This window comes from Mirounga leonina, unplaced genomic scaffold, assembly GCF_011800145.1.
Source record: "Mirounga leonina isolate KUSES-001 unplaced genomic scaffold, KU_Mleo_1.0 Mir_99, whole genome shotgun sequence".
NCBI lineage: Eukaryota > Metazoa > Chordata > Mammalia > Carnivora > Phocidae > Mirounga > Mirounga leonina.
This window is the reverse complement of record NW_023270971.1, coordinates 313,627-341,016: the sequence shown is the minus strand read 5'-3', so window position 1 is coordinate 341,016 and position 27,390 is coordinate 313,627. Positions and strand designations below refer to the sequence as shown.

At 35.0% G+C, this 27,390-nt stretch overlaps 1 protein-coding gene across 1 annotated transcript in view; it reads left to right on the top strand.

Moving 5' to 3' along the window:
- Positions 1–4,162, top strand: part of LOC118006758 (embigin-like) — a 30,623-nt gene extending 26,461 nt beyond the window's left edge. The window contains exons 8-9 of the mRNA XM_034999530.1: positions 3,105–3,159; positions 3,768–4,162. Of these exons, the coding sequence (XP_034855421.1) occupies positions 3,105–3,159; positions 3,768–3,785 (73 nt within the window). The 3' untranslated portion in view covers positions 3,786–4,162. The remainder of the gene's footprint in view (positions 1–3,104; positions 3,160–3,767) is intronic.
- The last annotated feature ends 23,228 nt before the right edge of the window (positions 4,163–27,390 follow it).

Below are 27,390 nucleotides of genomic sequence, written 5' to 3'. Positions count from 1 at the left end.
TGTTTGGACAAAAACACAAGAGTATATTATATGTGTGTTGTTTTCTGTACACATCCATGTTGTGGAGAGGCATGTGGAGTTTGCCTGCGTAAATTAGGACCCCCCTCTACCATTCACTTTTTGCCTCTCTGTGCTTCAATTTTGTCCTCAACAAAATGGCTTTAATTACAGGATTTGCTTATAAGGCTTTTGGATTAAATGATATTCTGTATGTAAAAATGCTTAGCATAGGCTTTGATGCCCAGGGGTGTTCAATAACCATAAGGAAGTATTATTTGTGTAAGTCAGCATTTCTTTCTTTTTTTTTTTTTTAAAGATTTTATTTATTTATTTGAGAGAGAGAGAATGAGAGAGAGCACATGAGAGGGGGGAGGGTCAGAGGGAGAAGCAGGCTCCTTGCTGAGCAGGGAGCCCACTGCGGGACTCGATCCCGGGACTCCAGGATCATGACCCCAGCTGAAGGCAGTCGCTTAACCAACTGAGCCACCCAGGCGCCCTAAGTCAGAATTTCTTAACCGTGGCTATATTTTTGGCCACTTAGGATGTTCCTTAAAAATATGGTTGCTCAGACTTTACTGGATCTCCTGGATCAGAACCTCTGGGAGTGGTGCCTGGGCATCTGTATTTCTTTAAAATGTCTATCACTGATGCTTTTTTTTTTTTTAAGATTTTATTTATTTATTTGAGAGAGAGAATGAAAGAGAGAGCGCACAAGAGGGGGGAGGGTCAGAGGGAGAGGCAGGCTCCCCGCCGAGCAGGGAGCCCGACGCGGGACTCGATCCAGGGACTCCAGGATCATGACCTGAGCCGAAGGCAGTCGCTTAACCAGCTGAGCCACCCACGCGCCCTGTCTATCACTGATTCTAAGTCTCTCTTATATGGAAAATCACTGGGCTAGAATTTTATTAGTCACTATTTTTGAAAGAACAGATATTGTGCCCCAGGTTCTCTTACAGCCCCTTTGTTCAGAGTGGAACAGGAGGAGGGCTGAGAAGAGAAGTATCAGGGATATAATTTAGTTTGGTCAAGACAGGAGTGACTAGTTCCTCTCAGCTGGAGGACTGAGCATGGAGTCCAGTGATGGAGGTGCCTGAGACTGGGATTAAAGTCTGAGTAACACAGCCAAGGGCTGGACCGGGAAAATGAGATGAGATTAAAGCAGCTGAAAGAAATGTTGGAAATGGAAGGCCTGAGCACATATAACCACACAGAATGGCACTTGAGGTTTATCTTCATTGGCCAGCACAAGTTCGGAGGTGAGGTCTCTAGCCATGGTTAAAGAGTGGGAGAGCTGTCATTTAGATATTTGTAGACATTATTCAAATAGTTATTTTTACTCAGTTCACAAATGGCAGGTAAAATAAATCAACACGATATGAGCTTCTAAAGTAAGGGCACGAAATAATCATATCAGGAATTCCATAACCTCAGATAGGAAAAACAAAAAAAAACAGTGTTGTTGGCACCAACTTGGTTGGCATCAACTCTTATAGTTGGAAGGAAACTGCACCTCTTTCTGGTGAACTTGGACATCTTGTTTAGAGTGCGTTGAATGTTCTATCTTTCTGGTTCCCAAGTACTGTGTCCCATTCTTATACTTGGGGTCATACAGAAAACAAGACGGTCATTCAGATATTCGAAACAGTTAACAGCCTTGCCCAAATGCTGTTGTCCCAGCTCAGCTTCCCCAGGGTTTCTGGTCATTCAGTCTCTTGCAGTCACATTTGGGGGCTGCTCCTGTCTCAGTGGATTCTGGTTCATTTAAGACACACGTAGAAGGGGTGGCACCAGAACAGTATGGAGTAGACTTACCAATTCTTAATTTAATTTTCATTTATGTAGCTTACCCTAATTTTAAAATCTTTTTAAAATACGTTTTTCTAGAATATCTTAGGAATAATGTCAAACTGATTCAATCTATAGTATAAATGATTTACTTTCTTTTCTTTTATTGGTAATTGGGATAGTGTACATAATATTCTCTACCTGTACTGTTCCACAGAGAGCTCTGGCAGTATTTATTTTTTTAGTTTATTTCTTATTTCAATATCTTTAGATTTAATGCAAGTATCAAGGGCACTTGAATCATTTGCAGCAACCTTTTACTAATGTTCTTTTAGAATTTTTAGCTAGCAATGCACTTTTTTTTTTAAGTAATCCCAACGCCCAACATGGGGCTCTAGAATTTTTAGTTAGGAGATAAATTTTACTTGACAGAATATATATATACACACACACATGCACGCACGCACACACACACACACACATATATATATTCTGTCAAGAAAACTTTATCTCTCTCTCTATACACACACACATACATATATATATTTATATATAATGCTTATATGTTTAGATGCCAGGAAGAGTCATAGAGTTCCTTGATGAAAATAAATCTTAAAACCGTACTAAATGTGTAACATCAAAACAAGCTAGTCACTTCAAATATTTCAATGAGGAGCTCATTCATTTATCTGATCCACTCATATACTTAAGCCATATAATCTCGCCTGACAGCCCCTCCCCCAAATTTGGATTACGTGGTTGAATTTATTATCTGGTGGTGATAGCTTAATGAGCTCAGGCCTGCCTGTAACACTAGAAGGGTATTCATTATGCACTCTTGTTACCTAGTTTGGTCGTTCTTGTCTTAAGAATCTGAAGGCCACATTCGTCGTCTTGCCCCGATGCACATTGAGTAGACAACCATGTTTAGCCTCTAATTCATTGTGATAAATATGTTGAATTATAGCACCTGTATCTCACATGTTGGCTGACCTTCTGATTGGCTGTTATCTTGCAGGGCCTCAAGACTGCTTACAAGTTATGGCCATATACCCACGTCCTCACTCATGCTGGGGGAGAAGCAGTTCTCCCTCTGCATAAAATAAACAGGACTGGTCACTGTCATCTGTGACAACAGTTCTTCTCTAAGCAACGGTAGAAAAACAAAATCAGCATTATGAGTAAAACATTTTTAGGAAAAATGAATTGTCTCTATTGACCTTTTACATTTTAACCTGATGGCCACTATATAGATGATGTACTGACTTGATTTAATGCCACGTAAATACCTAGTGATTTTCTTTTTGTTTTCCGTACAGGAAATCAGATGATAGCAACGGCGTAGAAAATAATGCCCCCAGGCACAGAAAAAGTGTAAGTTACTTCCAAATGATATTCCAAATGAAAGGTAAAATTCACTGTACATAGACTATTATTCCGGCTACACTTTTTAGTTTCATAGGAGACCTTATCATTCACTATGTGTTTGAATATAGTTGTTTAGAATATTATAGGAGAAAATGTATAGTTATACAAAAATAAATGACATCTTTTTTCTATCAGAGAACATGTAGCAACCAATCTAAAAATACATCCTTTGCCCTACATATATATATATATACACACATATATATATGTATATATATTTGTCATCATGGGCTAGTTCCTTTTACTACTTTTCATGTGGTCTTATTTTTTTTTCTCTCTTAGGTTTTCTGGATTCTCCTTTTTTTATTCTCATATACTCATATATTTGGCATTATGAACAAATACATAGTAGCTTATTTTCTTTACTGATTAGAATCAAAATTTTCATAGTTGATCAACATTTTTTTCCTGAGTATGTAGAAAATAGATACTGTTAGTTTTGGCAGTGGTTTGGATCACTCCTTTCTAGCACTTTCTGCTTTGCTAAAGTGATAATAAGTTATAGAATAATCAGGACATACTAATTATGTTTCATTATGCTTTATTTAACTCAGGAATCTGTGAGCCAGTGAATGCGAAACATCATGTCAAGAGTCATGGGAAGATGTACAGTTTGTACTTCAGCTTTGTTTGTTTCCTGTTAAGAATATCTGAGTTTTTATTTTTAAAAGGATGAAAAGTTTATGCAATATGCTCAGCAGTAGCTTTGTAATAATATATGCTATATCAGATCTAAAGATATATTTCCCTTCTGTAATTATTTTACATTAAAGCAAGGTAAATTATATTCAATATATCCTATGAGCTATCACCCAGGATAATTAATTTCATCTTGGTCATCTAGGGATGCACAGAAGAGATACCAGCAAAACCGGTTAATACTACACAGAACTAATGTCACTCAAGACCTGTTTATAACCAAAGAATTCATTAAAGAGAAAACTTTTGCTATTTGCCTTAAAAAGTTTTTTTTTTTCCGGTCATGCTTACTATGTCTAGACATATTTGTAATAATTTTCATGTAATGTTCACCCTCTGTCATATTGGATAAAAACATCTTCACTAGGAAATGAATACTTTCTGCCTTTGCTAATGATTTCAATCTCCACAGGAAAAACATACTTTGCCTCCACAAATACTGGTTTAAGGCAAGGAAATATAACCACATACTTGCTCCAAATCTCCCATCACCACAAAAACATGTTTCCCAACCTTTGTTCTACTCATTTCCATTGCTTATACACACCAGGCAAAAGTGACTTTTAGTCTTTATGTAGAGCATTTTTTCAATGCCATGGGTTTTGGATTTTTTAAGTTGCACCTGGTGTTGATGCTCTGGGTCCAGGTCCATATAGTCATAATATAGCCCTGCTACAGGGATGCTTCTGTGGTTCATGGTTTCCTGGGATCTTTGACTTGATACCTGGTGTCTTGATACCCATGGATGGCTAAATATCTAAAAATGCATTATTAATGCTTTATAGTCATGATTCCGTTGTTTGAAATCAATCCAGAAGTACTAAAGGGCTTCTTCTATGCGGTTGCAAATGCCTTAGACTTTTCTTCAAAATTAGCTTAGTTTCTATTGCATATATAACTGAAATATTTTATAAAATCACTGTAACCAAACCAAATGAAATATGAATAGACATGAAACATTGTCAGTGGCTTTGAGTGGACTATAAAATCATACTACGGTATACTCAATTGGGTTGAAGACAATGATGTGAAGCCTGCTGGGTGTCCTTAGTGCTGGTGGGTCCCATCTAGCAGAGGTCAGAACAATCAGAAGCCAAAGGGGAAGTCTGGGATGGTGGCAAGGAACCCGCAATTTTTGGTGACTAGAAGATTAATATTTGGAGAAGAGGAGTTCAATGATTTGGGGAGAAAATACCTTATAGAAATGTACATTATGTACTGGCTGAGAAAATGATAAAATTGTGGTAGTGAAAATTATAATTTATATGGCATCTTAACTAATGTTAAAATATTACTAATTGGAATAATATGCCTAAGGTGGTGACTTCGAAGCTGCCCATTACTTTGTTGCAGCACTATTTTGTGTAAAGCGTGTTAACTGTACTTGCACATTTTATTGAACTAGAGTATATCCCTTAAGTAATGGCAGATTTCATTTTATTCTTAGTCTCAGAGCCATAAGCCATGCAGTGTTTTGGTTTAATTCATTATTTGGTAACGTTCTCTTGGATGGTAGCTCTATGATGGCAGACAACCAGTCAGTTCACTTCATTAATACAAACAATTTGAATTCAGTGAAAAATTAGTCAAACCTGTTATTTGACTAAGTCCAATTCAAAGTGGTATAGTTATGATTGGGTATATTTAAAACCAAAAACAATTTGTAGTTCATAAGCAGTATGTATCTGTCCATTTTGCCACACTGTTTAGGCTAGATGTTTTTCAAGCAAGAGAAATTACTGCCCCATGGTAAAATAATCTGAAATATTTATTTGTATAGTAAATTGAATTTTTAAGTGTCAATGCTTGCTGTTTTTCCTAGCAAAGGCAGTTCATTTCAGTAACCTTAAGCAGAAAAAGTACTCAGAAAATTAAAATTGAGTTTTGGCTTTTTAGATTCTCTCTGGAAGAACTTCTGGAAAATTACCTCAGACTCTTAGATTAGAAGTGGAATGCTTCCATTAATTAACCTCATGTGGAAGATAAATGGATTAACTCATAATAACCAATTGTAAATTGGCTGAAAATACTAAGTAAGCAGAAAAGCTGAAGTAGGAAAACTGCTCCACATTTATATATTAGACACCCTGGGAAATTCTATTAATCTTTCCAGCTTACAGGGCTTTGCAGAATAAGGAGATTTAATGATGTTTTAAAATTCTCAGATACTTTCATAGTCAGTTTATGCTTTAATGTAAATCTTCTCCCATGGTATCTTTCTCTTTTTCCTCAGCATCTGGTTACTTGGGTCAAAACCCAGAACTCATTGTGATGTTTTCTTCTCCTCTATTAACTAAGACTCATTAGTTATGAATCTTTGTTTCTTTGACCTTCTCACTGTTCATTATTCCACCCATTGCCTTCACCACCCCATTCTCACAACTGCAACAGCAACAGTCTTGATTTTCCTAGCTCCATCTCATTTTCCTATTAATCCATTTTTTGTATAGCTGCCCGATCATCTTTTTAAATACAAATCTTGCTATGTTAACTTAATATGGAAGCTTCCATGCCAAACCTCTGCAGGCTTACCTTTGCCATTTCAGATTTGGTGCAGAATGCTATCCCCTGTGCTCCTTCCATTGACTAACTTGAGTTTAGCGTTCAAAACTTTAATCTGACGTTATTTCCTGGTGGATCTTTCATACTCAGTGGGAGTGTATACCATGTTATTTGCTCAAATAACTCCACATTTCTTTGTGTTTATTACCCTGTATTATAAACATACATTTGTCTCCTTCCTGTGTCATGTACTTACCACAAAGAGGATAAATTAGAGATGTCATAAATGTGTGTTGAATAGATATAAGTAAAAATCAAATTTCATTAATTTGTAGTTATTTTTAGAACAATCTAAATTGTGACATCAGGATGAAAATACAGGGCTGCCTGAGTGGCTCAGTCGGTTGAGCAACCAACTGTTGGTTTTGACTCAGGTCATGATCTCACAGTCGTGAGATCAAGCCCTGCATTGGGCTCTGCTCTCAGTGTGGAGTCTACCTGGGAATCTCTTTGTCCCCTCTCCCTCTGACCCTCCTGTCCTGTGCTCTCTCTCTCCCTCTCTCAAACAAGAAATCTCTAAAAAAATTTTTTAAAGAATTAAAATACAATATTTTAACAGAGATAAACAAGGTTTTATGAGTCAATGTTTGCTTCTGTTACTTTGAAAACTACATAGTAATACGATAAAACATCCCATCAGATTTTAATAATGTGTTAATATCTCGTGAGCAAATAGAATTCTGATTCCTAAACCGTTATACAGGGTATGCCCCTTTCAATTTATTTAAATTTCTATTGTTCTCTATTTTTCATGGATAGTTCAAATGTTAACCTCATTTTTATCCTTTATTTTAATAAGATAAGGTATTGACTTTAAATATAAAGATATTTAGCAACTAGCCCTTTGCATGGTACTATAAAGCGCATTAATATTTGTACTCCCTCCACTAATTTCTTATTCCTCTTTCCTGCGGCAATACCTTACAGTACCTTAGAGCATCTCAGAATCCAATTCAAAACTTTATCTTAAAAGAAACAAAATTTTTTAAAGAAAGGTTTCATTGTTTAGTTTTGCTCACTGAAAGTTTGTCTTTAATCAAATTCATCAAAAGAAAAAAATGTCCCTTCTGCTCACTTATTCCCTAGGTCTTCATCTCTGAGGCATTTAAATAGATTTATACAAAATGGTTTACTGAATAGCTACTATACTACCTTATAGAAAATGAATTTATCTCATTGAAAAAGGCTTTGCAATGAGTTAGGGACTTACTCCCTATTACCATCATTCATCTTCAGGGGGGAGTAAGTTCAAGTATGTGTTCCAGTATTAATTGAAAGGCACAGTGACCTACTTACAGCATGCTCTGAATATTTATTAGATGAATGAAAAATAGATGAGTGACTCAATTATTTTGGAATCTTAAATTATACATTATTTACATGATACCTACTTTGATTCTCATTAATTGTGAATATATCCTATCTAGAGAAAAAGAAAACTGGAACTTGCTATGTTCAATTCTGTGATATTTAGGAATGTATTTGCACTGAATCTAGAAGGTCAGTTACATGCCAAATTGAGTTCTTCATTGAGAATATATAATATTATTAAATAATAATAACTGATATTAGTCAAGTGCTTAGCATGTGACAGGCACTGTACTAAATGTTTTGACATGTGTGACCTCACTGAATCCCCACATCTTATGCTACAGGAACTATTATCATCTGCTGTATTAGAGAAGAGAAAACCAAAGCTTAGGGAGATGGAAGTATTTGGAACTGGGATTGAAATCCAAAGAGTCCTTCTCAGGAGTCTAGGTTTAGCAACCATGTTGAACAGCTTTAGCCTCTACTTACCTGTGTCTTAGAAAATGAGGCTATTATCTATATCAAGCATCTTTTTAAAAAATTTTTACTCTTTTAGATGGTCAGTTAAATAAGATCCATAATCTTATCCTTAAGGTTTGTACGACCTATGCTATGGCGTATTTGTGTCCCTGAGGTGGTGCTGGGCAAGCATGATACTATTTGGAAAGTCTTTCCTTCGGTTCCTCCCGCCCGCCCCCCCCCATGCCACCATTTCTTTTCTCAATAGCTAGTGTGACTATTGACTTTATCATCCAAACACTGAGAACAAAAGAAGGTGCTATATATCATTTCACCAGGACAACAGACAGAAAACGGACCGTATGGTCACATTTTTAGTCTGCAGGGACCTAAGTACTCTACGGATGTTCTAGCCTAGATACAGCAATAACATCTGTAGCAAGTTTGACTGATAAACAGAAATTCACTTTCAGGGAAAGAACCATCTTTAGAAAATGCCCGGTGAGTCTCACTATAGAGAAATGTCTAGAATGAGACAATTTAGTAAGCTTAGAGATTTATTACTTTCCAAAAGTAATACAATTAAAATTTATTATCATTCAAAAGTATGATTCACAGTCATAAGAGAAGTTGGAAAAGAAAGTCGTGTTTTTGATAACCTGTGAAATGAACTGGACAATTCTTTGGATTTGCTTATCTTCATGATTAATGTGTCATAATAATACCCATGTGATTCTCAATGAATCAGGAATGCCTGATTATGCTTTTACAATAAAATTTACTTATAAAATCAGTGAGGATCAATCATGAATAACATTGTCAAAATTACTTATAGTCACATGATTAACTTGTAACATCTATATTTCTTACTCTCTCATTTTCCAAATGAGAAAATGCTAGGGCAACTTGTTTAGGGTATTGGTTAAAATCTATATATTATTTTGGTGTGTTATCTATTTGTTTAAGAACTTTTGTTCATAAAATTGATTTTGCTATTTAATTTGTAATTTACTTCAAGAATAGCACAAATTCTTATTTTTTCTGTTTTATTTGATAAATGAAAATATTAGACTTATCACATATATAAGTAACTGTTATTTAATACTACAAAAATATCACAAAATATGATTATATTAACTGCTTTTGTATGTCTTAAGATAAAAACTTGACCATAAATTTTACTTTAAAAAAAATCAAGGACCATAGATTTTTTATGATATATTTTCTAATAATTTTAATATTTTCTTTTTTTAGCATATATGTCTAAATTCTCCTTAATGCTTTTCTGTATTATGTAAATAGCACAGAAAATACCTGTATTGGAATGTTTGAAAAAAACTTTTTTTTTTGCCTATAACTCAAAGACTGTATCTAACATGCAATTAAATTTAATAAAATGTCCTCAAATTAAAGATTTAAGTGAGTATTAGAAAATACATTTTGAATTTTAAACTTTTAATAATGGTTTAAAGTAAATTTAAAGGCACTAGATAATAGAAAAAATGTTTTCCTTGGATTATACTCACAGAAAAATTCAAGTTTTATAAAACAATTCATCCTTCTCAAGAGAGCCCAGTGAAAATGTGTGCCTGGAGTTATCTCTGGCTGGAGGTGAGGGGTGGGAGTGGAAGGGTGGAGGGGAGGTCTTTAGTGGGTATAGAATTTCAATCCTGCAAGATGAAAAGTTGGGGATCTGTTTTACATCAATGTAAATATACTTAATGCTACTGAAATGTACACTTAAAAATGATTAAGATAGTAAATATTCTTTACTTATTTATGGTAATTTTTATTACAATTTTTTTTTTAAAGTGATAGGATAAAAAACAACCTATAAATACTTTAGCAGAAAAGTAAAATAAAATCTTTGGGACCTAGGGCTTGGTAAAAGAATGCATAGTCATGACATAAAAAAAAATCCATAAAAGAAAAATTTATACTCCATCAAAATTTAAGTTTTACTTTGCAAAAGACCCTCTTAAGAGGATAAAAAGACAAGCTACACACTGGGAAAAAATATTTGCACACCACATATCTGACAAAGGTTTCATATTTAGAATATATGAAGAACTCTCAAAATTCAATAGTAGAGACAAAAATAATCCAATTAGAGAATAAGCAAAAGACACAAAGATATTTCAGCAAAGGGGATACTTAGAGGGCAAATATGCACATACAAAGATGTTCAACATCACTAGTCATTAAGGAAATGCAAATTAAGATCCCAATGAGCTATTACTACACATATATAAGAATAGCTAAAATAAAGAATATTGACAATACCAAATGCTGGCAAGGATGCACAGAAATGAGATCTCACATACATTGCTTGTGGAGACATACAGATGTTCTGAAAAGTAGTGTAGCAGTTTAAAATAATATATACTTCCCATCTGACCCAGCAATCACATTCCATTTATCTTTGAGAAATGAAAACTTAGGTCTACACAAAAAACTGTACATGACTGTACATAGCAGGTTTAATCATAATAGCCTCAAACAGCAAGCAACTAAAATATCTTACAATAGGTGACTATTTAAACAAATTATACTACATTCAAAACATGGAATATTACTTGGCAATAAAAAGGAACAAACTCTTGATACATGCAGCCACTTAGGACAAATTGCAAGGACATTATGGTAAGTGAAAAAAGCCCATCCCAAAGTATTCAATTTATATGACATTCTCAAAATAACAAAGATTATAGAGATGGAGAACAAATTAGTGTTCCTTAAGGGTTAGCAATGCTGGAAGAGGGTGTGAATGCAATTATAAAGAGAGCATTCAGGAGATCTCTGTGATGATACATTAGTTTTATAGATTAATTTTATAATCTTGGTGGTTCCATGAATCTACATATGTGAAAAAGACATTGAACTATACATACACATCATGCCAATGCCAATTTTCTTTTTTTGGTAGTATACTACAATTACCTAAGATGTAACCACTGGGGGAAACAGGATTAAGGGTAAATGGGATTTCTCGGTACCATCTTCACAATTTCCTATGAATCCATAATTTTTTCAAAATGTTGGAAGATGTTTGAATTGACTGAGTAGTCTAGGCATTGAATGATTAGAATCAGAAAGGAATATTGTAGAAGTTTTAACTTTTTAATTATAGGTTAACCTATAATTACATTAGAAAATCAACCTAAAAGATCAGCTAAAAACCAGTGAAAAAGTAAAGAATAGGAATGGTTACAATAAGCCTATGAGCTCAGATTATAATGTCTTATCAGATAGTCCTGGCCAGGAAAAAAGAAATCTGTTTCTTATTCTTATTTAAATGACAATACATGTTTATAAGTTTCTTCCCATCATTGACTGTTTGACAACATTTATGTACAAACTTGGGAAAGATCATCTGAGCATAAGGATCTTTATTCCGAACCACTGTATCTATGTAAGAGATGGAAATTACATTAAATCTCTCATTGTACCTAACCATAGCTATATGAGCAACTGAGCTTTATGCTAACAACAACAACAAACAGGTTGCTTTATTTTGGAAATAAATCCATAATCAAGGTTGAATCAACACCTTTCACATTTACAAAATATTTCTGCACATACAAAAAGCCAGAGTACATATTCATTTTCATGTCATCTCCCTATCATAACTATATTTACTCATATTTGTTTCTTCAAATAGGGTTGTGGAACCATTATTGTTGCTACCATGTGGAGTAGGAGATAAGGGTGATCAATCAGGGATCACAATGATTTGTAATGGCAGGAGACAGTTGTGTCTAGAGATAACATTTGGCAGCACATGTTTATTAGTGAGGCAGACATCTGCGTCTCATGACACCAGGAGCCAGCCTGTTTGCTCTTTTATGTTAAGTAGCTCAGCAAGCATTAAAATTCTATGCTTTCAGAAACACTCTATGTTTTCAAAACTTCTCCTGAAATCCTGAAACTCATAATCAAATTACATTTTAATTTTGCTCCTAATGAAGCCCTGAAGTTTCCTGAGTTGGAGCAAACAAAACCTTTAGATAAATACAAACTAAATTAGTGTAAAGTATTGTAACAAACAAGTACATTTCATCTCAACAGAAACCAAAGTTTTGCATTTTTTAAACATTATGAAAGTACATGAAGAGATGATAGAAATGATACAAATCTATTTATATGGGGGAAAACACAATTAAGAGACGAACCATGAGAGACTATGGACTCTGAGAAACAAACTGAGGGTTCTAGAGGGGAGGGGGGTGGGAGGATGGGTTAGCCTGGTGATGGGTGTTAAAGAGGGCACATATTGAATGGAGCACTGGGTGTTATATGCAAGCAATGAATCATGGAACACTACATCAAAAACTAATGATGTAATGTGTAGTGATTAACATAACATAATAAAATTTTTAAAAAGTGAATCTTTGGCCATGAAAATTAATCTTCTCATCTCACACCTATTAAGTAGTGTCTTGCCATTTTCTATGGTATTATTTAGAGCTTAACAATTCATGGTGAAAGTACACTTTGAGTTAATGATCCAAAAACTTGTCCAATAAAGTCAGTTGTAGAGAGAAATGGTGATGTTCCCTTATGAAATGGCAATTGACATCATCTCATTTTGGGCTCTTGGTCTGACTTTAAACCATGTGAAATGTATCTGTCATTCTTACTTTTCTGTTCTAATCATAGGAATTTGCCAAAGCACTAATTCCTTTGTATCTTTGCCTCTACCATTGTGCACACAGACTAAATGGACTCCAATTACTGTAATAATATGTTTCAGAAAAGCAATCAGTGTCCATAGGATTGAGGTTAGACTGGAAGCTTCTCATCCCAAAAGAGAGCTATTAAAAGACAAGAGCTGAAATTCTGGCCTTGCATTGGGCTGACTTGAGAAAGAATGTTGCCAAAGGAATGAAGTAGGACAGTTGATTTTTTGCAAAATCCTGGGAACTGTGGCAAAATGTTTTACTTTCATGAGCTTCGAACCATTGAGATCAAAAATGAGAACTTATATGTTCATTTTTGTCAATTTTCTCTTTACACCACACAGAATGTGGTGGCGTTTACTGTTTTATCTGGCAAAACTGTTGTTAACCAGGATCTAGTGAGGGACAAAATTGGGTATCAGCCAGCATTTTCCTCTTTAGCCTCAGAAATCCAAGAAGTTACATTTGGGGAAGGAAGCTGAGGTATTTAGGGAGATCACAATTTGAAGCTAGTTTATTTTCTCAGAATTAGGTCACAGGCTGGGAGGAAAGGACCCTTTATTTTTTAAAAGATTTATTTATTTATTTGAGAGAGAGAGCAGGGGTAGGGGGGGAGAGGGAGAGAGAATCTCAAGCAGAGAGGGAGAGGGAGAGAGAATCTCAAGCGGAGTCCCCGCTGAGCATGGAGCCCAATGCGGGTCTCGATCTCATGACCCTGAGATCATGACCTGAGCTGAAACCATTTCCTTTTTGGTTTCTTTCCATCAAATTAAAAAAAAAAAAACACTAATCTTAGGGTCTAATCTCACCAAACTTCTTCCTATTTCCTGTGTGTCAAATGAAACCAACAACATAATAATTTATGTGCAACTTCACAGGTTCTTCAGGAGACCTTTAACAAACTCACCATCAAAAAAAAAATGACCAGTGTCATATCAGCTTACGAGCCTAACTATCTGGGTATAATAGATAGGATATATACTTCATGATAGTGTAAGAATAACAGATACATGTAGATGTATAATCAGTTATTCATGCATTTATACATTCAAGAAGTATATATTGTGCAAGTGTGCCTATAATGGATCTTGGTCTGGGAAATGGAGTGACGAACAAAGTGAGGTGCTTACCTCATGGAACTTACCTTCTGGTGGAGAAGATAGAAACAAAGAGGCAAATAAAATATATGTTAACTGGGATTAATAAATGCTATAAAGAAAAAATAAAGCAAACAAAGATTAACTTGTGCTTTTCTTTAAGTACAGTAGTTAAAAGGCTTTTCTGGAGGAGGTCTAAGCAGAGACCAGACTAAAGTGACATATATACCTGGGGAAAGCATGACAGGCTGAGAGACAAAGTACACAGACCATGAGATAATAATGTGCTTGATGTGTCAAAGGAGCAGCAAGAAGTCCAGTATAGCTGAATGAGGAAGAAGGGTAGGAAATGAGGGATAAAATTAGCCAAGGAACACGTAGGCCATGGAAAGGATTTTAATTTTATTCTCAGTCATGTGAAAAGTTAGAATTAGGTACAGCTGCAAGTGATGAAAAATTTATATTTAGAATAGCTTAAGAAAGATGATTACTTCTCTTTCACATGAAGACATTAAGATATAGGCATTCTATTCAGCTTCAAAACATTGTCAGGGACAAAGCTCCTTCCACCCTTACTGTTCAGTCATTCTCAGAATGTGGCTTTAGCCTCAAGGACTGAGATGGCTGAATGAGTTCCAGCCATCGGTTCTACATTTCAATCACCAGAAAGTACATAGGAGCAAAGCAAATGCTTCTATTTATTATAAGATTATATCCTGGAGAGTGTATCTTATGGCCATACCTCACTCTGCAAGCAAGTAGAAAATGTAGTTTTCATTCTAGACATTTGTAAATATATTGGGGGTTAAATTCTCAAAGAAGAATTGTAAATAGATATTGGTGGAAAATGAGTTGGTTCTGACATAAGAAGCTATTTGATGGTGTTGAGTGGAAGCATGACACAATCTGATTTACATTATTAAAAAATTACTTTGTTGTGTGGAGAATGGAGGATGTAAAAATTGAAACAAGGAGACCAGCTAAAAGTCTACAGTAGTAATCTAAACTTTATTAAGGTCACCTTAGTAATGGCTTATTAGATTTGTAGTGTAGGGTTTACTTTGGTACAAGCCAAGTACCAGTTGTTGGTGTTACTTCCCTAAGTTTATCTTTCCTTGATTATTCACTTAATATTTGCCTCAAAAAATATAAAAGTCAGTTGACAATACCTTTTTCTGTAACCCTATTACAATGAGGTGCACATCAAATCTCAGACAGGAAATGCTATCTTCATATTAAATATAAAAACTTGTGCAAAAATTATGACAAAACAAATTAATGTATGTTTGGTGAAACCTATGTTTAGAGAAATAATTGAAATCAATGTTGTTCACTGCAGAGCATAATCTCAGAACAAAGCATTTTGTCATCATTTTCTTAACAGTCCAGATGGACCAGATTTTGAAATATAATTTCTACTTGGTATAAATCTCCTTTCAATGAGAAGCCAAACTATAATCAAAAGAGTGAAAGAACGAGGAGAGAAAGAAAAAAAAGTAACAGCCATCCTTATGGAGGGTCCTACCTGAAAGACAGCAAGAAAGATAATCTGGTGAAGTTACTTATAGTGTTTACTGTTTTCCTGTAATTTTTCATATTAATCATTCCTACCGAATAGTTTTAATAATGCATGATTATTTCCACCAAGGAGAGAAAAATCATGCTTTGTTTCCAAACAAACATACCTTCCAACTTGGCTATGGAAATGCAGTTTGTGTTGTGTATGCTTGAAAGCAAGGTAAAGGGAGAAAAATATAAAAAGGAAAAGAAGCCAGGAAACAAGTCATTATTTTTTCATCAGCTAAAGAGCATTAAATTTGATTTCCTAAATAACTTGATGTGTTTGGTATCTTGCTGTCAAGGCCAGCTCTCTGTGCTGTGGTCTGATCTGAGTAGTAGTAGGAAAATTCCACAAATATTTCCTCCACTCTTTCAGTGAAATCATTCATTTGGGAAAGCACTACCTCGAAAAGCAGGGCCACATAAAGAGGGGGACACCAAAAGTCAATTTTCTAAGGGGCAGTATGGTGGACAGCGCAGTGTCTGCTAATATACAGAAATAGGGAGAATATTGTTTCAATAATTTTATGCTTCATTTTCGTATGCTTTGAAGTTTAATAGAATTATTTTAAGAAGTTCCTCAATAAACGTATGTGCCAAATCAGCAACAAACTTACACTATCAAGTTGGATTTATAAGGGCCATGTAAATTTAGTTTAACTGGACTAGAACAATCCCCACAATCTAAGAATGGTTATGAACTAAAATGCAGTAGTTGTTTCAGAAGTTTTTGAGAGAGTCATCATAGATTGTTAGTGAATTAGATTTCCCCAGAATTTTATTGACTTCTTATTCTGCTGTAAATATTTGGATATAACTCAGAGATCACCTTAGTTCATGAGTCCAAGTGAAGGTGGAGGTCAATCTCCACAGTTATGAATTAGAAAATATCAGAGTGTCTTCTTTTTAAAATGCTTGGCTTTTTAAAAAAATTCAAAATGGGCATCCAAAGTCCTGATTCATGTCTCATGTAATAGTTAATCAAGAATAGAAAATATTCAAGCTGTGAAAAAAAGAATATCAGGCCTTTACTAATTTAAAACTTCTTATATCTTCAAAATGTCTCTTTGGAGGAATACGCAATATTGCAGAAATGGAAAGTTGATAATCATAATGTTTATCAAGGGAAAGTTCACCATATGTTATTAAAATGCTAAGTGGGAGTTCAATTTTAATGAATCATAGATGATTGATTTAGTTGAATTTATTCCTTCCATAATAATCTTTTGAAAAAGAAAAATATTCTCTTGCTTCTATGTTTGCTTCTAGTCATCCCACTAAGTGGTTCCAGTCTCAAAAGTGGGAAAGGACTCCTGATTTGATTTATTTCCTTATAATCATAAGGTAAGTATTTAATTACAGCTGAAGAGAAAGGTAGAAACCCAATGGACAAATAATATTTTCAACTAGAGAATAATTAATGGAGAGAATTTTTCAGGTTAAGGAGAGCACATGCAAAGGCATAAAGATGGGGAATAACAAGGCAAAATCAATGAATTTGCTAAATTCTAAAAATTGTGTCACCAATTATTAAAATGGAGGATAGATGTGGGAAGCTAGGAGTTAAGTGGGTTGATGAATCTGCAAAAGTAAATTGGATCTATATTGTTAAAATTTTGAATTAAATCTTGAAAAGTTTATATTTTCTTCTATACATAATTAAGGGTTTCTAGATGAAACACAACAATCGTTCTCCACATGACATACATTGATTGATTCTGGATAGCCAAAGTAATGGTGGCCACCTAAATTTAAATCTCCCAACAGGTCCCTCAAAACTACACAAATTAACAAGAACAACAAAGAAAACCACACAAACCTCAAGTCTTCATTATAAGTAAAAAACAGAGAACACTACAACTTCAAATTATTTGTTAAATAGACAAACATCATGTTTTTGTGGAGCTATTTCTTGAATTTGAACCAAACCTTTGCAGAAAGTAGAGGGTAGACATCTTGAAAAACTGTCTGGAAGATAGGGGGAGATAATGGAGGGCCTAAGATTGCACTAAATCACCATCAGAAAGAAGAAAGTCTATTCTAAGTGCTAAAATACTGAAAAGAGACCTTATATATCAGAGCACTGGCTATAGGTAAAGGACTTAAACGTATGTACTTTAGAAAGTTATTACTTCTGGAGAGAGTAGGGTAAGAAGGAAGAGAGAAGTGTTCTCTAGAAATTGTGCAGTGATGAGAACAAGGAGCTAGTAGGGAGAAATTTTGAAATAAAAAAAGAAAAAAAATTCTAGAACTGAAAACACAAAAACTATCCTCCAATTGCCCCCGATATAAAAACTGCATTTTCCTATACTGATGAAGGGGAAAGGAGTCACTTTTCAGTTAAGAATATTCTAAACCATCGTACACCAGTAGCCTTGTTCATGAAATGCAAGGCAAAAGATGTTTTGATCTACAGAAAGCCATTTTAAGAAGAAAGCCATTTTAAGAAGAAAACCATAAATGAGAGTAAAACTATTTTAGCTAATGCTAGCTCCCAACACACACACACACACACACTCATGCATGCACACACGCACATGCACACAGCAGAAGGAATCTAATATTCTGAAATAAATTCTCAAACATTTGGTGATATAAAAACATCTCAGTAACCTTAAATTAGGAATTTAAAAGATGAAAAAAACTACCAAAATCATAAAAAAAAATGGTAGTGGATGTATCTTAGGAAAGAAATAGAAGAAAAAAGAGAAAATCATATAAGTGAAGATGAAATTACAAGATGCCTGATAAACAAAAGTAGGAAAACATCAAAGAGAATGAAATTGAGATAATGGAATAAAACTGGTCAGAGAGGCACCAATTGAAAAAGTCAAGCAAAGAAAATTCACATAAATATAACTGAAGTTACTGAAGAAGAAACAACACTGGAATAATATTTATATTATTTTATTTATTAGACAGAACACTTTCCAGAAATAAAATATAGATCTATAGGGCTTCCTAGTTATCTTTGAAAAGTGATCCAGAATAATCAAGACATAGACAAATTTTAGCAAAACTATTCAACTTTAAATATAAAGAAAAAATTTATCAGGACCTGCAGGCCTAAACAAATAAACAAGTTTCATGAAAATTAGACTGTCGTCAGCCTTCTCAAAGGCAATTATAAAGCAAGAAAATGAGGACCAAACTTTTCAGGCTATTCAAGGAAGGAATAGATGAAGAAAGACATTTTTACCTAGGCACACTGTCCTTCAAGTATTAAGGCTATAGATGAAAATTTGAAAACACAATATTAGGGATCATTTTTTGAGCAATCTATGAGAGGACAAGTTTTGTTCAACCAAGAAGTAACTAAGAAAAGTTTGGCAAAAGCACTGATGGTGACCACTTCATATGTTTAACTGATGATCTAAGACTAAAATAAACATGGGGAGGAGGGTTACAGAAAAGATTGCAAATATATCTTTTAATGGTAGAAATAATATACTTACAAATGGAAGAAGGGAGTGGGAAAGAGGAAAGGAGAATAACCTCATTCATTGTTGTGTAAACAATAGGCATAGTCAAAGGATTCTACTACAAATTAACTAACTAGATAGTAAAAAAAACACAAAAAAACAAGAAAACCAGAACAAAGGGGCACTTGAAACGTATAAAGATAACCATTAGGACAAAAAAATAGAAAATTACTTGTTTTTTAAAATAAAGAAAGCACATTACATAGAGAAAGGAAATAAAACAGACATAGTAACTGTAATATAAGTGCTTGGACAGAGTGGAGACTAAACATTATCAGTCTTTTCAATAAATGTGCATGGGCTTAAGATCCTCAGTTTAATTCACAAAGCAAAACTGAGCTGTATGTTGTATATAAGAGCACAAGCAAACAAACGGATCCAGAAAGGTTAAAAACAAAGAGATGGACAAAGGGAAAAGGGAAACAATAAGAAAGGAAGGGAAACAATAAGAAAGCATAGGTTGCAAGTGTGATATCAAACAAGTGGAGTTTAAGTCACATACATTAAACATGACAAAAAAGGGCATTTTTTTAAATTTTTTATTGTTATGTTAATCACCATACATTACATCATTAGTTTTGGATGTAGTGTTCCATGATTCATTGTTTGTGCATAACACCCAGTGCTCCATGCAGAACGTGCCCTCTTTAATACTCATCACCAGGCTAACCCATCCTCCCACCCCCCCTCCCCTTTAGAACCCTCAGTTTGTTTTCCAGAGTCCATCGTCTCTCATGGTTCGACTTCCCCTCTGATTTCCCCCCCTTCATTCTTCCCCTCCTGCTATCTTTTTTTTTTTTTAACATATAATGTATTATTTGTTTCAGAGGTATAGATCTGTGATTCAACAGTCTTGCACAATTCACAGCACTCACCATAGCACATAGCCTCCCCAGTGTCTATCACCCAGCCACCCCAGCCCTCCCACCTCACCCCCCACTCCAGCAACCCTCAGTTTGTTTCCTGAGATTAAGAATTCATCATATCAGTGAGGTTATATGATACATGTCTTTCTCTGATTGACTTATTTCACTCAGCATAACACCCTCCAGTTCCATCCACGTTGTTGCAAATGACAAGATCTCATTCCTTTTGATGGCTGCATAATATTCCATTGTATATATATACCACATCTTCTTTATCCATTCATCTGTTGATGGACATCTTGGCTCTTTCCACAGTTTGACTATTGTGGACATTGCTGCTATAAACATTGGGTGCATGTACCCCTTCGGATCACTACATTTGTATCTTTGGGGTAAATACCCAGTAGTGCAATTGCTGGGTTGTAGGGTAGCTCTATTTTCAACTTTTTGAGGAACCTCCATACTGTTTTCCAGAGTGGCTGCACCAGCTTGCATTCCCACCAACAGTGTAGGAGCGTTCCCCAAAAGGACATATTTTTATCTCAAAGCCACAATTCAAAATGAAAATATAATACTTAGGAATATCTACGCACCAAACAACTAACTTTATGTAACAGACACCACAGGTAATGAAAGAAGACACTGAGAAAAAAACTTTTAAAAATACACTTCTTTAAGATTAAAAGGACAAATAAGTGAGTATATAGAAAATCTGAATAACAAAATCAACTAGGAAGACCTTACAGTTAGATATTGATCTTTTACACCTTGATAAAAGAGAAGACATTGATAACTTTTTATAACAATGCAATAAAACTAGAAATTAGTTATCAGGTATAAACCAAAGGGTCTTTTTACCAGGAATAAAAACTTTCTGTTAAATACCTCTTTATTCAAAATACAGGTTTTATTATTATTTAGGTATGTAAGGCTTATAGATCAGAAGACAACTGCCATTGAAAAGATAATCTGTTATGCTCACAGATCCCAAGAAGGGTCATGCCTTACAATGGGGACCACGGTGGGAAGCACACTGGTTGGCTTACACTGCTTTCTTAGAAATACCTGGTAGAGTCATTGCAGTTTCTACTTTTACAGTTATTTTTTCAGTCACGTTTGGTTGATAAACAGGCTTCACTTTCTGTTATATGCTATTCTATTACTAATTCCAGCAATCAGATTGTATTGTCAAGTGCATTAGCTGGAATGATGGAAGCTATCTACTTATACGAGAAGAATCCAGTGAAGACACTTCAGGCACATGATTTAGATTAAAAAGCAAAACAAAAACAAATGCAAATATCATATATTCTGACTTCTGAAGAATATAAACTGCTCCATGAAAAAAAAAAATACTGGTGCTTCCCTGTGTGGAAGGAAGCATATGAGGCAAATAGTGGCCAACAGTGTGAGAGCCTGATAAAGGAGGTAGTTGGGAGCATAGGCTCTGGATTTGTTGGTTTGCATACAAAAAACATAGTCTCAGTGAGTTGTTTGCTATCTCCAGGAATTAGCTAGACTTGGGAGGGGCAATCTCTCCAGAGTCAACAGGACCCCCAAATGTGAAAGCATCAAAAATATAGAATAAAAAAGACATGATTTATATATGGTAAAAAGGGAACTATAAAATTTAAAAAAATAAAAATAATGGTAAAAAACATTATAGCCAGTGCAAAAGGTCAGAAAAATAATATAAATGCTTACAGGTAGAAAGGAAAAAAATAAAAACATTTCTATCTACAGATTATATTATAATTTCTTTAGGTGTAAGCTTAGGTTACTTATTTGAGACTTTTCTTGCTTCTGGAGGAAGGCCTGTGTTGCTATATACTGCCCTCTTATGACCGTCTCTGCTGCATCCTAAAGGTTTTGATGTAGTGTTTTCATTTTCTTTTTTTTCCATGTATTTTTTTTATTATTCTCTAATTTTCTGGTTAGTCCATTCATTCATTAGCAGGATGTTCTTTAAACTCCACGTATTTGTGGTCTTTCCAAATTTTTTCTTGTGGTTGACTTCAAGTTTCATACTGGTGGTCTGAAAATATGCATGGTATGATCTCAGTCTTTTTGTATTTGTTGAGGCCTGATTTGTGACCCAGTATGTGGTCTATTCTGGAGAATGTTCCATGTGCAAAAGAATATGTATTCTGCTGCTTTAGATGAAATGTTCTGAATATATCTGTGAAGTCCATCTGGTCCAGTATGTCATACAAAGCCATTGTTTCCTTGTTCATCTTCTGCTTAGATCATCTGTCCTTTGTTGTAAGTGAGGTGTTAAACTCCCCTACTACTATTGTATTATTATCAATAAGTTTCTTTAAGTTTGTTATTAATTGATTTATATATTTGAGTGCTCCCAAGTTGGGGGCATAAATATTTATAATTGTTAGATCTTCTTGTTGGATAGACCCCTAATGATATACTGACCTTCTTCATCTCTTAATACAGTCTTTGGTTTAAAATCTAGTTTGTCTGATATAAGTATGGCCAATCAAGCTTTCTTTTGATGTTCGTTAGCATGATAGTTGGTTCTCTATCCCCTCACATTCAATCTGGAGGTGTCTTTGGGTCTAAAATGAGTCTCTTGCAAGCAGCATATCAGTAGGTCTTTTTTTTTTTTGCCTATTCTGATATCCTGTGTCTTTTGCTTGGAGCATTTAGTCCATTTTCATTCAGAGTAATTATTGATAGATATGAATTTAGTACCATTGTATTACCTGTAAAATCACTATTCTGTAGGTTGTCTCTGTTCCTTTCTAGTCTTTGTTGCTTTTGGACTCTCTTTTCCGCTCAAAGGTTTCTGTTTAATAGTTCTTACAGAGCTAGTTTAGTGTCACAACCTCCTTTAGCTTTTGTTTGTCTTGGAAGCTCCTTATCTCTCCTTCTATTCTGAATGATAGCCTTGCTGGATATAATATTCTTGGCTGCATATTTTCCCCATTTAGCATGTTGAATATATCATGCCACTTGCCTTTGGCCTGCCAAATTTCTGTGGACAGGTCTGTTGCTAACCGTGGGTGTCTACCCTTGTAGTTTAAGGACTTTTTATCCCTATCTGCTTTTAGAATTCTCTTTATCTTTGTATTTTTGCAAGTTTCACTATGATATGTCTTGGTGTTGACCTGTTTTTGCTGATTTTGAGGGGAGTTCTCTGTGCCTCTTGGACTTGAATACCTGTTTCTTTCCCCAGATTAGGGAAGTTCTCAGCTGTAATTTATTCAGACAAACCTTCCATCCCTTTTTCCCTACTCTTCTTCTTCTGGGACTCCTATGATGGGTATTATTGTGCTTTATGGAGTCACTGAGTTCGCTAAGTCTACATTTGTGATCTGGTAGCTTTCTTTCCCTCTTCTTTTTAGGTTCATTATTTTCCATAATTTAAGCTTCTATATCACCTATTCATTCCTCTGCTTCCATATGCATTGTGATTATGTCCAGTCAGTTTTGCAACTCAGTTATAGCATTTTTTATTTCAGCCTGACTAGGTTTTAGGTCTTTTATCTCTGCAGGAAGGGTTTCTCTGGTCTGTTCTCTGTTTCTTTCAAGCTCAGCTAATATTTTTATGACTGCTGTTCTAAATTCTTGTTCAGATATATTGCTTATATCTGTTTTGAGTAAATCCCTGGCTGTGATATCTTCTTGATCTTTCTTTTGGGGAGAATTCCTCCATCTTATTATTATGTCTAGGTTTCTGTGTTTTTGTGTTATGAGTTTGTTATGTTTCCTGCTCCTGAGAGTAATGCTATATTAAGAGGGGGTCATATGCTGTCCAGGGCCTGGTGCTTCAGGAAATGTTTCTGGTGTATGCTGTGTGCACTCTGCTGCTGGGTTTTGGTTGTTCTTTCCCACAGGTCAGTCCTCTGCAGAGTTCCTCCTTGCTTGTAGGGGGCAGTATTTGGACCTTTAAGTGTGCTTTGATTTTTTTTTTGTTAAAATAAGGTAGGGGGATAAAAAGAAAGGGGAAAAAAAGCGTGATCCAAAAAGAGAGAAAAGGAAAAGGAACAACAACAAAAAACCTAGAAAAACAAAAAACTATAAGCCTGATTCCAAAGAAAAAGAAAGAAAAATAAAAAAGAAACCTGATCCAAAAAAAGGAAAAAGGAAACAAAACAAACAAAAAACTGTAAGTCTGATGCCAAAGGGGTGGGGTGGGGGGGTGGAGAAAGAAAGAAAGCTTGGTCCTATTTCCACCAAAATTGAAGCTGACACTTTGGAGCCCTCTATGATTAGTAGATTGGTGTATGTGCGGAGGCTGGTGCTGGTCTTCTGCAAGAAAGGCCCTCTGTGCTGGCTCAGAGTCAGACCTTCCCTTGGACTTGCAAGGCACAGGGGGGTGGGGTTTGGTGTAAGGGACTCCAGCCTCCACTGGGGGTGCTGTGCTACTCACTGAGGTTCACCCATGCTGCCATGTTCTCTCCCTCTAATTGTGCAGATTGTTCTTTTAATACTCAGATTGATTTCCTAGGTGTTCAAAATGATTTGATGTTAATCTAGCTGTGTTTGAGGGATGAGGCAAGCCCAGGGTCCCCCTACTTCTCTGCCATCTTAACTTTTTCTCTTATATTATTATTTATGTAAAATATTGCAAGAATCTACAAAAAGAAATTCCTAGTACTAACAAGTAATCTCAGGTTACAGGATATGAGGTTAACAGACAAAAATTAATTCACATACTAAGAATGAAATTTTACTAAGAAACAATATCACAGTTGCTCCAAAGAAAATAAAATTCTTAGATATACATTACAAATGAACAATATATGTAAGGTTAAAATGATAAAATGCTGACGAAAGAAATAAAAAAGATCCAAATACATGAAGAGGCATACTGTGTTCATCGACTGGAGCCTTAATATAGTAAAAACTTCAATTCTCAGGGTACATGGGTGGCTCAGTCAGTTAACTGTCTGACACTTGATTTCAGCTCAGGTCATAATCTTTGGGTCATGAGAATGAGCCCAGTGTTGGGCTCAGTAGGGGAGTCTGCTTGAGATTCTCTCTCTCCCTCTCCCTTTTCCCCCTCCTCTTGCTTGCACACACACACACACTCTCTCTCTCTAAATAAAATCTTAAAAAAAATAGTCAATTCTCCCCAAATGAATCTATGGGTATAATGCAAGTGTTATTATAAAAAAAAAATCCCAGCAAGCTTTTTGTAGACATAGATAGCATATTCTAAAATTTATATGGAAAGTCATTGGACCTGGAGTAGCAAAAATAATTTTGAAAAATAAAAAGGAATAAAGTGGGAGGAATCATTATACCTTATATTAAGGCTTTCCAAATAGCTGAAGTAACTAAGACTATATGGTATTGTCAAAGGACTAGACATATATTTTTGAAAATTTTGACAAAGATGTGAAAGCAATTCAATGGAGGAAGGATAGATTCTTCAATAAATAGTGCTGCAGCAACTGAGCATCAATAAAGAAAAATAAAATTTGATTTAAGTCTCACAACTTTATACAAAATTAACCAAAGTAGATGATAAAGTATAACACTGTAAAATTTTAGAAAAAAAATAGGAGAAAATATTCAGAACCTAGGGCTACATGAAAAGCTCTGGGACTTGATACCAAAAGCATGACCCACAGAAGTAAAAACTGATAAAATGGACCTCATCAAAGTTAAAAATCTTCACTATATAAAAAAGTTTTGCTTTACAAGGGCTTTGCTCTATTCTGTGAAGAGGATAAAACAAGCTACAGGTTTGGAGAAAATATTTGCAAACCACATATTTGAAAAAGGACTTGTATTTAGAATATATAAAACAAAATTCTCAAACTAAACTCTAAAAAAATTTAAAAAATCCTATTAGAAAATTAGCAAAAGACATGAACAGACATTTCACTGAAGAGGATAGTCAGATGGCAAATAAGCAGTGAAACGATGTTCAACATCGTTTGCCAGTAGGGAAATACAAATTAAAATCATACTGAGATAGCTCTATACATGTATCAAAATAGCTAAAATAAAAAATAGTTATCACACCAAATGCTAATGACGATGTAGAGAAACTGGACACTCATAATCGCTGCTGGGAATGTAAAATGGTATAATCATTCTGGATAAGAGTATAGCAGGGGGGCGCCTGGGTGGCTCAGTTGGTTAAGCATCTGGTTAAGCATCTGCCTTTGGCTCAGGTCATGATTCCAGGGTCCTGGGATGGAGTCCTACATAAGGCTCCCTGCTTCTACCTCTTCCTCTGCCCCTTCCCCACTCATGCTTGCTCTCTCTCTCTCTCTCTCAAATAAACAAACAAAATCTTTAAAAAAAAGAGTAGAGCAGGTTATTATAAAGCTAAATTTGTAATGAATGTACAACCCAGCAATTGAACTCTTGGATATGTATCCAAGGGAAATGAAAACTTACATTCATGCGAAGTCCTGCACATAATGTTCAAAGGATGTTTTATTCATAATAGCTAAAACCTGGAACCAACATAGATGTCCTTCAACAGGCCCGTGGTTAAACACAGTGTGGTTTATCCATACCATGGATACTAATCTGCAATAAAAAGGAATGAGCTATTGATACACACAACAACCAGAATGGGTCTCAAGGTATCAGGCTGAGCAAAAAAGGCCAATCTCAAAAGTTACATATTGTATGATTCCATTTATACAGCATTCTTGAAATGACAAAATTATAGAGATGGGGAACAGATTTATTTGTTGTCAGAAGTTAGGGATGGGGAAGAGAGCTAGTTCGTTGTGCTGTAGAAGGGCAGCATGAGGAATCTTTGTAATAGAACTGTTCTGTATCTGGATTGTGGTGGGGATCACATAAATCTATATATGTGATAAAATTGATAAGAAGTAAATACACACATACAAATAAATACATGAAAACTGGTGAAATCTTAATAAGGTTGACAGATAAGGAAATTATTACTATTGTGGAAAGCTAAATGAAGGATATACTGGATCTTAATGTTATTTCTTAAAATGTGTGAATCTACAATTATTTCAAAATAAAATGTTAAAAATATCACACAAATTTAGAATTTATGAAATGCATTTAAAGCACATCAGTGGAAAAGGTAAAACCCTAAACACTTGTATTAATGAAAATGAAAGAATGAAAGTTAATATAATCCTCAACTCAAAACCTAGAAAAAGAAGACCAAATAAAGCAATATATAAACACACACACAGAAATCATAAATATAAAAATAGAAATTAAATGAAGTAAGAAATTGAAATTGAAAACATTTCATCAAAATCCTACTGGTTTTGGGGCGCCTGGGTGGCTCAGTTGTTAAGCGTCTGCCTTTGGCTCAGGTCGTGGTCCCAGGGTCCTGGGATCAAGCCCTGCATCTGGCTCGCCGCTCAGCGGGGAGCCTGCTTCTCCCTCTCCCACTCCCCCTGCTTGTGTTCCCTCTCTCGCTGTCTCTCTCCCTCTCTCGCTGTTTCTCTCCCTCTCTGTCAACTAAATAAATAAAATCTTTAAAGAAAAAAAA